Genomic DNA, 12,659 nt, shown 5'->3' on the forward strand with positions numbered 1-12,659 from the left:
AAAGAAATACATACTAAATTTAACGCACGGTTACCAGGGCAGAGGTAAGCCTAGTGGGCAAAATTGAACAAAAAATAAACAACGAAAATCAAGTGTACCGAACAACAGCATTAATATTTTCTTTGAAAAAAAAAAATGTGCGTCGTGTGTGCTTTAGGATTTGGATTTTTATTGTTTTTTTTTTCGGGCTAAAAATTTGGATTGTGTACTGTTTTAGTAGAAATAGAAAAAATGGTTTGAACAAAAAATAAAAAAATAAGTAATATGAAAACAGTCAGGAACGCAAAGGTGGTAATAGAAAACCCCACAAAACAAACTAATGAGTTTTAACTAGTAAGAAAAAACAAAGGTAATGGAAGAAACTTATTTATTTCGTTATGCAGACTGCTAAAATAGAAACACTACGCGTAACCATATGTTTCTATTTTAATTAAACGATTAGTAACCGCGAACCCGGAGCTATAATAGGACAGGGATGTAGGGTAAATGTATAAAACAAAACTGAGTAATGAGAAACGAGAAGAAGAAGAAGAAAAAACAAACGAGAGAGTCTAGTAGCGTGTACACAACAGAACGAACAAAACACACACAACACTGTATTGTATGAAACTACGAGCAAGTGAAATATACAAGACAAAAAGCGGGTATGCATTTAAGTAAAGAAGAGAGAAGAGAATGATGAAAAGAAAAAATCATTGCGAGTGGAAGCAAGAGTTAGAAAGATTAGAGACAAACACAATTGTATCATAAATGCGAAAAAGCAAAGCGTGTGTGTGCGAACCGTTTTCTTAAATTATATCCTGAGTTGCGTAAGAATGAAGATGGAAAAGAAATAATGAAAAGTAATAAATACACACACACACAAACGAAATAATCAATCAAACACATTTGTCTCAATTTTTATTGCAAACTGATTATTTGGATTTGAAAGAAATTCGATGCGTGGGGGGCGCTCTCAATTTTGCTGTTTTCGCCCCCTGGGTCGTCGCCGTCGTCGATCGCCGTGTGCCGAGAGCGAATTTCGATTTTAGTACCAGGCGAGCATGCAACGCAGGAGGTGTCTGCTGCAGCTGCGCCTGTTCCGGTATCGATTTTGCAGCTCGAAATGTGGCTTGAACTTTCGACTTTTGTAACAGGCGAGCAGGATTCGCAGGAGGTGCGCCTCAGTCGCTCACTGGTGGCACATATAGTCGTCTCTTTCTTTTCGGATTCTAATTGGGATGCTGCGCCCAAATCTAGTAGCTCAGAAATTGGACCGGAAAAAACAAGGTATAGCAACCGCTGGCAGCTGGTGCACATAGAGCTGTCTCTTTCTCGCCTTTCAAATGCACAGTGCAGCTAGTCGTCAATAGATGGCGCCACAAATGAAAGAACGATTGCAACGGTTGCTTTTCTAGCAGGGTGATTCAAAATTTTTTTCACTAATTAAAATTAAAAATTAAAACAATCTTTGTTGATTAATAACTGTTGTTTCGTCTTTATTAATTTTTTAGAACAGTTTGTCTTCCTTCTTCCTTCGGTTCACACTCCTTCTTCTTCGGTTTCATCGGTTGCGCCTTTACTTGCAGATATTCTTGTTGCTTTTTGCACATTTTTGCTGCATTTGCTTTTTTAAATTAACAAATAGCTTTAGTTTTGTAGTAAGCATTGCTTTCTCTACCACGAAGGGGTAGCCTTTTCGATTACATTGCGCAAAAACACATGGTTTCTAATTGTGGTTTTAAAGCAAAATCGATTTAAAATTGCATTTTTGTTTGTTTTTTGTTTATCTGCAAATAGAAGCCAAACCACCGAGAATGTCAATTACTCGTCCTATGCTCTATCTACTCCACACGTGCATTCGTACACGCATCTCTCGTTCTCGCATCACTCGCGCGCTCTCACTCTCTCTCTCTCTCTCTCGCTATCTATATCGCAATTCCTTAAATTCTGTTATTAATTTGTTACAAATTACAAATAAGCTAGAGTTAATCGTTAATTATTATTTTTTTGCCCCACCCAATATTGCGGGGGAAAAGTTGTGTTTCTCGCACGTTGAATTTTTTTTGTATAACTTTTTCTGACTTTTTATTAAAAAAGAAACCCCTACTCATCTATAACTGAACAATTGCGCCGTACAGCAAGCAAACAAACAAAAAAACCCTAAGAGATTATCTACGACTCCTTCTTCTTCATGCGCTTTTTTTTGTTGTTTTATTATTTAATAAATTGTTTTGCTTGTTTTACGTGGTAGTTGGTTTTTGTTTATATGTATAATAATTACAAATGGGCAAAAGATACGAGCGAGACGCGCGCGTGTGCCAGCCGGGTAGCGGCGGACCGCACCGAGCCTCGCCGTGGTTTTCTCTTGTTTAGTGTCTAGCAGGAATTATTATTGTATTAGCGCAAGAGCTGTGGTCAAAACAACAACACGGAGGGATGTTTAGCAATTAAAAGAAATAATGAAAAAAAAAAAACACATTAACACATACAAAACTATTAGTTTCAATAAAGCGAATAATAGTGGGCGCGATGGGCCGGCATGTGTGTGTGTGTTTCCCTATTTTACGTTCATTTTGCGTTGCTCACTTGCTCTCTCCTATTCACACCTTCACACTATCACACTATCGTTGTTCATCCTATATTTAAAAAAAAAAAACAAACACAATATTCGAACACGATCAATGGGGGGAGCTTATTAAATGGGACTTTTTTTTCGTAATAATAAATTCCTGCACTATTATCATCAAAAAAAACCACCAACACACCACACTACCGCACACACCGCGCCACTTCTTCCGTTGCTTTCTCTTAGTAACTAAATGACTTTTTTTCCTCTTTTTGCTCCCTTTTCGCGCTGTTAACTAAAAAAGGGAGAGAATAATAGTTCATGTTTTGCAAAGAATATGCAATTTAACAAATAAAAAACCCTTCGTCCTACAACTGCTCAAAAAATCGTAAAAAAACAACACAAAAATGAGCCATTGTTACGCTTTGTAATATGTTTTCCCTCCCAAGCCGCTCTGTGCTGCACTTGCACTTTTGCGTGAAAAGTTGGTAACCACTACAGAGAGTGTGTGTGTGTGTGTGTGTGTGTGTACAGCGCTGCAGTGAGCTTCTGTCCCGCACGGTAGCGTTTCCCACGAGGATGACACGTTTGGGACAGGAAAAACTGGCGATTTTTTCCCAACGTTCCCAAAATGTGCTGTGGTCGTAAAGCTACCGGCGAAAGAAAATCTCACACACACAAGTCTTTCATTTTTATCGCACGAAATACTTTTTTCCGATTTTCGATGCTATCGTTAATCGGGCAAAGCATACAAAAAAAGGGGGTAAAGGTAAAAGCTGGCGATCTTTTACACTTTCCCTTTTTTTATTTTTTTAACAAAAAAACCCACACGACTGAGATGGGATGTGTTTAAAGAATTGAAAAAAAAATAAACAAGGAAAACAAATAAAGCAGTCGTTATTATAAACACAAAAGAATGGCAATAAATAAATCCTTTAAAAGTATACTAAACAAAGAGATAAAAGAAAGTTGTTGAAGAATGAAGAAAGAAACATATGAGTGAGAGTGAAAACATAAACTACAACAAAAAGAAGATAATAATTATAATAAACCAACAAAATGGAAAACAAAGAAAGGCAACCTTTAATTGCAAAGGTTGTGCCCTTTTTCTCCTTCAAGTTCCAAGAATTGTAAGCTTAACCACGACAGAAAAAAGGGCAAAACTGGCGACTTTTACCTTTTTTTTCTGCGCAACTAAACTATTTTTCAATTCTTTTCCTTAATCGTTCTTGTTCGTTGCTGTTGAACACTTTCTGCATATTCGAGCGTTTTGTTTTTGCAATCTCCTTTTACTCGTGATGTTTCTTTTCTTTTGCGGATACGTTTTTACATCTGTTTCCCTCTCTTTATCATTCTTTGTTTTGTGTGTTTGATAGAAAATATATTCACAAATTTGCTGTTTCCTTTTCCTGCTTGTTACATACACTCTGGTGTAAAATAAAAGGACGCCTACATGCATGTTCACTGGAATTATGGCGCCTAGAAAATGCACTTCATTCTACTTTTTTGCTTCACTTTTTTGCTGCCCTTTCGGGGTTTGTAAAACTTTTTTTCACTTTTTTAACTGAACAATTCTGTTGTTCTTTCTCCTTAGTTTTTAACATTTCAAAGCTACAGTTTTTTTTATCTCCACTGTAGTTTGGGGAACCGATATCCACTACTACCTGCTACTACTATCCCCGTTCATTATAGCCCGTTCGGTTTCTTCGTTTCTTAATTCTTTTCGATCAGATGTTGTTTCTCGTTTTTCGTGGTTCGTGTGTTTGTTTTTTGACCTGGGGATAGCGAAACCGTTTGTGGGGGGGCTGATGTTGATGATTGTTTTCTTCTACTTTCCTTTTCTGGCACATACACTAATAGTACGTTCGCTCCTTACAGCCGGAACGGTGCACGCTTTTCGCTCGGCGTCGTGCCCCGGGAGTTGCGACTTTCCGGTCGCGGTGGTGCCGTGCCGGGCTCTACCGAGGTGCGGCGCGGTGTCTGCATGCCGGACGGTGTTGAAGCACCGCTCGTTTTTCTATTTTTGGAAATAAAAATATCATATTAGAAAACAATTGAAAAAAAAAACTAGAAAAACCAGCGAAAACCAAACAGAAAACAACACAGCACACAGGAGAGAACAGAAGTACTGGAGAGGAAATAAACGCAAGCAAACGATTGTTAAGTGCAAATAGAGAAGAGATTTGAGAGAATTTAGTAAAAATCCAATAAGAAAAAACAATAGTAAAAATAGAATTAATAAATGAAGTGCATGAGACAAACAAACTGTGGAAGGAGTTAAATAAAACTGAAAAATGAAAAATATTTAAACTCAATTATGTTAAAAGAATCTTTAAGGTATCGAATCACACAAAAAAAAGGACAAAATACATTTGTTTCCGGCAAATTTTGGCTCTATTTTTGACTTAAGTGCACCTATTCTTGTCCTTAAATCAACAAACTTGGTCCATTGTGGGAATCATGATAAATTTACAAAGCATTTGAGCAGTATTATGACAACTGTTATTTGACATTCCAAAAACACTAAAAACAAACATGTGATTTGGTAAAAATTCAACAAATTTTTTCAATAAAATGATTGACTCATAGTCAACAATTGATGCCCTTGAGGCAAATATTGCGGCACGCTTTCAAAAATGGATGCCTTTAAGACAAAAATAGGTGAAATAGAGCCAAAATTTAATGGCAACGGCTGTAAATGAGAAACAACTGCACAGGAAAACAATTTTTAGGAAAAAACAACAACATTATGCTGAATTTCAGTACAAAAATAAGTAAAAGAAAACTGATTTTAAACACACATAAACAGAAAAATTTAAAGAGAAAAGTAAAGTTGTAAATGAAAGCGACATAACAACAGTAACACAAATTCAGTGCATTATTTGGCTGGTTCTATGGCATTTTCTAAAAAAAAAGCAAGCAAACTAAAGCCAACTAAATCGCACAAATATTGTTATCGGTTTCTTCTTCAACATTTACCCCGTCGCTGACGAAGAGTTCGATACATTGGAAGTTTGGCGGACGGGAATCCGTGAGCGAGGTTGACTACAGTAGTTGTTGCAGTAGAGGTAGCAGTAGTAGTAATAGTAGTAGCGGTAGTGGTGGTAGTAGTAGTAGTAGTAGCAGTTGTTGAGTGTATCATATTGCAAGTGCGTTTATTTTGCATTTAGAGTATAGAGGCGCGCACAGTTACGAGACGTTAGAGGGTTGTTTGTTTGAGAAGTGTTTTTGTTTTTTGGTAAGAGAGAAGAGAATTAAATGAAATTAATTATTAGCTAGAAAGAAGAATTATTCCCCCGCTCCCTTTGTGCATCCCCAGTTATCCTCCATTTGCTCCCATTTTTCCGCCATTGTGGAGGTAAATAGAGAAAGCAATAGATATGCTCCCCACACCAAACCCCGTGCAAAACCCCGTCGATATATTTACCTGCTATTTGGTAGTCCTATTAGTGTTGGTATACTGGATGATCGACTCATGCCACCGTTTCTGTTTTATTCATCCACCCACAAGCCGTATAAAGTATGTTTTAAGTTGAGGTTAGGTTGGTTGTTGTGTTTTGGTTTGGTGTTGGGGTTTTAAAAAAGGCGATGCAATTATTAATGGTTGCAATAGTAGTAATAATAATAATATCGAGCACCAATCCGAACAGATGCATTGGTTTTCATTTTTTAGAGCAATAGTGATTATTGTGTTTTGTTTCGCAGAGCGCATTTTAATGTAAGAAAGAGAAAGAGAGAATAAAAAAATGGTGTTAAATATGTTTCTCTCATCCATTACGCAGCTTTTACGTTTGATATTTTTCTACTTCTGCAAGCAATTAAATAGCTTTGGGACACTTAAGACTCTTTCATAAGTGAAATGGACTTAATGTAATGGAAATTACTCTATTAGCATCCTTGTTAGACAAATCCAATTGGAATTTCCAATGAGATTGTCTAAGCAGGATGCCATATGGTCCAATTCAAATCATATAAAGTTCACTTCCAATAGCACGGAGTCAAGGAAGTGTCGCACAACTATGAAAACTGCTGGAAAACACTGTACTTTAATTACTACAATTCGCTTACCTCGTCGGAGCAGGTGAGGCAGCACCGGAAGCCGTTCGCGATGAGACACCGTTCGTGGTGGTGGTGGTGGTTGTGCCCGTGCGACCCGAAACGGATCCGACCGACAGGCGCGATGGCCGCGGTGTCGATGTTTGCGTTAGCCGGCGGGTAGGAATGCGCGATGGCGTTGCATCGTCCGTGCTGTCCAGCGACAGGGTGGACCCGTGCCGGGACGGTGGTTTCGATCCGGCCCGGCTGGCTGGTCGTGAACTAGGGCGTGAGTTGGCCCTCGAACCACCCGGTGTCATCTGAGATCGGCTGTACAAAAAAAAAGGATCGGAAGGCATATATTAGAAGAGAAGAATTCGCATTTACTTTACAAACTGCAAAGCAATTGGAATGTAATAGCTACCTGGCTGGCACTGAAGATTTGCGGCTGGGCGTCTGGAAGCGTCCGGGCGTTCCAATTCCACTTTCGTTATCGCTGAGCGAGTCCGGCGTCGACGCGGACAGTGACGAGCGCGACGGTCGCGACATGGAAATCGACTTTGCCGAACGTTCGCGTACCTAGATTTTTATCATTGGTGTTTTTGTTTTTTTTTAATTACATTTTCAAGTTGTAAATAAAAAGAGAAAAAAACATGTGAGTAAACCCATTCCAACGTATTATTTAAAGAGGGGAGTTTATCGAAGGGGATTAATAGCAAAACAGAAAATGAGGATTTTCCCGTTCAGGCTGCAGGAAGAGTGCTCTGGGGAAGACCCAGGAAAACAAACGCACACACACAAAAATGCAGTAGCGCCATCTAGCCGTCAGATGTTCTAACTTTATCCGGTACACAAACCACAACTAGAACCATTAGATCACTTGTAACGTGGCTTTTTCTCACACATAGATGGCGCTGGTAAACCAGCGAACGAAACAAAACCCCGTTTCGAAAGGCCATACTACATATTTGAGGACGTTTATGTAGGCAGATTACAAAAAAAAAACAATTAAGAGAAAATAAACACACACACAAACACGATGCAGCAGCGAACCGGAAGAGACCGCTGGAGACAGCTGGAGAGCAAACGCTTTTTTTAACTTACCCAGTGCGTCGACGGATGACAGTGGGGGGCGTGCGGACTGAGCGGAGTGGAACGCGACCCGCCCCGTATAAAGGCGGTACCGCTGGAGGTGACGTGCAGCGGGTAGGTGCAGGGCAGATTGCCCTGCGCCCGCAGCTGCTCAAAGATTGGCATCAGTTCGGCCAAATGTTCATCGGCTGGAAGTGGCGACGTCGGGGGGGAAATTGATAATGGTGGGTAAAAGGACACAAGAAGACAATTTTACGTGAAAATGCGCGTTACTTCGAAAAATAATACATCCTTTCTTCCCTATTACTTATTTTCCCTTCATATATGCACGCACTTTCGGCACAGCTTCCTACAGAGACAGTCTTCGAGATGATGATTCGACTTGTTCTATTCGATATAGGCTCATTCGGTGGGCGAAATTTTAAGTAGAGACGTCAATACTGCCACAACATACACTGTGTACAATGCACTATACTTCTTCTTCGCGACTAGTTGACTAGATTGCACGTGGAAGTGTTTCTGTTTATTAACAACCCAACAGTGGCTGGATGAATTAGAGAAGGACTTGCGTGCCCCACGCGGGCAGCAAAAGGTGGTTTGCGCGTGCATCGTATAGCAAGACAGGCAGAAGGAGAATGGTTTTTGAATGTAAGAAAACTGAATGAATATTCCGTTTCTGAATTTTAAAACAAACAGTGAAAGCGCCACAAGGACACGGAGGAAAGTTGTTGGCCCGCCAGCCGATCCAACGACTTTTTTGAGCAAAGGATGCATATGTATACACGAGCGATGCATTACAATGTATGTATGGGTGTGTGTTTGTGTGTGGTTAGAAGTGTGTAGCAGCCAAACAGGCGAGCTTTCCCCCCCCCATTTGGTTATCGTCGGATGTACGCACCCCCCCCCCCCCCCCCCCCCCCCCCGAAACCAAGATGGGTTAAACCCAGATGACAAAAAAAGAAGAAGAAAAAACATAAAAAAAGGTGCAAAATGTTTTCATACGCGCAAATATGAACGATGCATTGACAAACACTGACAAAAGAATAATAGAATGAAAAAAAAACATGCAAAAACAAAAACAGAAGAGATGAAAAAATCACACGCATAACAAAACAATAAAAAAATGGAAGACGTAAACCATTCATTTTCGCAACAACTTCAAATGCTAAAAGACACATTCAGTAAAACAAAAGGAGAGAAACAACAGTGCACACGAACAGTACAAAACGACAACAGGTAAAGTCGAACCAGAAAATAAAATTGTGCAAAACGTAATAGAGCACATCAAGGATACGCGGGCTAAAAACATAGGAGATAACGACATGAACAAAAAAAAAAAGAAATTGATAACACAACACAGCTCAAACAAACTATCGATTTTTGTACACACATATCAACATATCTCATACTCAACTACAAACATTCAAAAAGGGATTGTTGTGTAACACCAGCCAGTGGTCACATACGTACCTTTATCAAACCGGAAACAATGGGTTCGAAACGGGCTTGATAGTACCGGAAATATGTGGAGGAGTTTTAGGGATGTTTTAGGGGGGAAACATTGTGTTCTAATAACATGGGAAAACAGGTTTCAACGGAGGAAATGGAGAGAAACGAGGATTCCTATACATCACAACGGGGTCCTAATAAACCATCAAGAGGACAATTTGTTGCAACAATCAACAACAATCGAGTATTCATTTGACAATTCATTAAGATGGAGTATAACCTTTAAGAAGGTACTCAAACATTGACACACCAATTGAAAAAATTAAAAAACATTGATGGAGACAGAACAAAGTAAAAAATGTAAAAGAAAACATCTAAATGTTTCAAACCAAGAGATGATTATGACACGTCGTCATAAAAATAACACAAGATAAGTAAAACAAAACATAAAATAAAAACAAATCGAATGCCTTTTGCCAGTTAGAGATATAGAAACATTAGAAAACATAATCATATTTACACTATCCGTCCAAAAAGAAAAACGAAAGACAGTCAGCTACCAAAATAGCTGCTGTCCTTCGGAAGAGAAAACAAAATATATGATACAAAACAAAAAGGGAGAATAGAGAACAGAACCAAAAACAATATAAATACATAAACCCACACCAAAATTGAGAGCCCGTGTGTGTGTGTGCGCTTTTTCCCCCCAGTCAAAACGGTGCAGATACATGGCTAACACCCTTATCGTACTTGACATTACAAACTATTGCACACATACACAAGTGATCGTGATCTAGTTGTTCTATTGCGGACTATTCTTAAAATTATGTTTAAAAAACTTTTACATTTCAACTACTTCACACGTAATTTACATGTCGATAAAAGGGAAAGAATGTTTTAAAAAAGATAAAAGAACAAGTTTTGAAAGAGCGAGAGAGCAATTCTTTCAAAATGATGAAAATACACGAAAATATTGAAAATAGAAAAGAAACAACAGAAATTGTAAAAGAGCAAGTATTGAGAATTGAAAAAAGAAAAGAAAAAAGTAGCACAGTTCAAGTAAAGTATAAAAAAACCGTTTAAGACAACAACAGCAGTGTTGTCTCTCTTAATTAGCTTTCAAGAGTAGCTAATAAAACAGAAAACAACATTAAGAAATAGTACCGGTAACAACAAGGAAACGCAGCCTGAACAGGGGAAACAAACATGTCGACTAAATAATAAATAGGAATAGGAAACACTACACAGAACGGGGTTGGTTTTGTGATAGAGAGAGAGAGTGTGTGAGAGAGAGAGACAGAGAGAGTGGGAAATATTTACCTTCACAATAGGACCTTGTGTTGGTATCGGCGAGCTGGTTTGATTCGATCCGGAACCGGCCGAGCCAGACATACGCGGCTTAAAGGCGGCCATCGACTGCGACACACCGTCGGCCAGTATGAACTGCTCACGTAGTTCGATGTTTGTACGTCCCTTGGCTATTGTGGTTTGACATTTACGATTTTGGAGGGGTGTTTTTTTTTTTCGTTGTTGTTCGAGTTTTAAGTTTTTTACCATGTTTTGGGCAGTGGTGGTAGTAGTAGTAGTTGTTGTTGTTGTTGTTCATAATGGTTACGAAAGGCAGGTGAATTAATGCGTAATAATGCGTGAATGGTGAAAAAGGCAGTACGGGGAAGGGATAAGAGGGGTTTGGTTTCATGGTTGAGTGTGTATGTGTGTGTGTGTGATGGTACATTTTGATTGTAAAACGAAATGAATTATCATTTTAGATAGTGAACACAGCATCACAAAGAAAAAAACACACAACACACGCAGATAAATTTGTTCGTGTTCGATAGAGATAATAACGTCGTATAAGGGAGTCGAATAAAATAATACGTCCAAATCGGTCGAAGTAACCGGTCGCAGTGAGAGGGTCAGTGAAGTGTAAAGGGGACGGATGTAAATGGCGGGAAAGTAAATTAAGTAAGGGTTTACATTTTGGTGGCAGTAAAGGTGACGGTTTGGCAGAAAAAGAAAACAAAGGAAAAAGATAAGAAGTAGAAGAAGAAAAGAAATTTCGATTGTGAAAGATTTTGAGAAAAAAAATATAAAAAAGTTGGATGTTTTTAACAAAATTATTATCCAATTGTAAAATAAAAAGAAAGGCCAAAATATTCCCGGCGTACAAATAGAACCCATCACCAAAACATAAGGAATTAACATTAAAAGGTAATATGGATGATTTTGGAAATTGAAATGGGGAAAACGGACAAGTGGTGTAGATAATAAAAGCAATGAACAAGGGGATTGTTAAATTGTTGAGTAAGGAAGTGTGTTGAATATAAAACAATTGAAAGAAAAAAATAAACAAACAAACAATCAAATATAAAATGTAGTATGTAAACTAAATGCGAAAAAAACATACGAAATAAAACTAACAAACAACACTAAAACTAATAATACTTATAATAAATAAACGCTCGAGAAAATACATTTTCAACTTCCTTCATGTACAAATCATCACTAGCAACAGTGTAAAATACATATTTTCTCGAGCGCTACAGTCTTATAAAATACCAAACAAACTTAAATTAAACAAACTAATCAAAACCAAATCTTCACACACGATCTAAATAAAATTAAAAACTATGTGCTTTCCCACTGTGTGTTGGGTCCCGGAAACAGAAGATTCCATGTAAGGAATATAAATCGTCATAACTTATATTAATCGATGGCAACCAAAAAAAGTGCTGTATGATTGTTTAAACACACGCTTCTCTTTCACTTACGATTATCGAATACGAACAAAATCATATAAAGTGTAGTTAGTGTGTGTGTGTGTGTTTTTATGAAATGCTGCTTTGGGGAAGCTTAACTTCCCGGTGGAAGAATGGATGAAATTTCATGTTCCTTATGCTTTTTCACGGATGGAGAGGTTTCGCGTTATTTATAGTACGTTTCATTTTCCAATTTTGTGTACGAGCCGAAGCAAAACTTAAAAGTAAAAGACTAAAACTTTAAAAGGCTTACAAAGATAAAATACTGTTCAGCATTTTCGAAATCATACGAACGCAACACATAAGTATACTAAAGCACATAATTTCTAACTTAAAATGGAAAAAAAAATACAAAACAAAACACAACCTTAACGTAAAACTGTGCTGTACAACATTCAAGTTTTGCATGAAATGAATAAAAAAAGCTAATGGAAAGAATAAACTTAAACACTAATACCCGAACTTAGCATCTAAATAAAATATATAAACAGCGCTACATAATGTACAACTAAAATGAACATAGTAAAATATCACACAACAACACAAAAAAAAACAACAAGAAAACAGATGCCAACAACGTAGAACAAAAAGGAAGCAAACGCTTATATTAGTCAAGAAAAAAAAAATATTAAAATTCTTCTTACGACACCACAGAGATAGAGAGAGAGACACACACGACACAATACATAGATCAATCGGCAATTTTGGACGGACGCTTGTGTGGAGAACACGGTGTCATATGTTAGTAGTAGAATTAGTAGTAGCTGTTGTTAGGC

The 12,659-nt window shown here is 37.9% G+C and overlaps 1 protein-coding gene across 50 annotated transcripts in view; it reads right to left on the reverse strand.

Moving 5' to 3' along the window:
- Nucleotides 1-1,453: 1,453 nt before the first annotated feature.
- Nucleotides 1,454-12,659, reverse strand: part of LOC121600004 (dystonin) — a 198,590-nt gene continuing 187,384 nt past the window's right edge. For 27 of the 50 annotated variants that reach the window (XM_041928224.1, XM_041928222.1, XM_041928223.1 and 24 more), the window contains 6 exons: nucleotides 10,445-10,602; nucleotides 7,008-7,162; nucleotides 6,617-6,913; nucleotides 5,976-6,035; nucleotides 5,528-5,593; nucleotides 1,454-4,565 (listed from right to left, as the gene is read on the reverse strand). In XM_041928224.1, coding sequence (XP_041784158.1) covers nucleotides 4,421-4,565; nucleotides 5,528-5,593; nucleotides 5,976-6,035; nucleotides 6,617-6,913; nucleotides 7,008-7,162; nucleotides 10,445-10,602 — 881 coding nt within the window. In that variant the 3' untranslated portion in view covers nucleotides 1,454-4,420. Of the gene's footprint in view, nucleotides 4,566-5,527; nucleotides 5,594-5,975; nucleotides 6,036-6,616; nucleotides 6,914-7,007; nucleotides 7,163-7,687; nucleotides 7,864-10,444; nucleotides 10,603-12,659 lie in introns of all 50 variants that reach the window. The other 23 variants (XM_041928239.1, XM_041928236.1, XM_041928218.1 and 20 more) reach the window with 4 other exon arrangements.

Source organism: Anopheles merus, chromosome 3L (genome assembly GCF_017562075.2).
Source record: "Anopheles merus strain MAF chromosome 3L, AmerM5.1, whole genome shotgun sequence".
Classification (NCBI taxonomy): domain Eukaryota; kingdom Metazoa; phylum Arthropoda; class Insecta; order Diptera; family Culicidae; genus Anopheles; species Anopheles merus.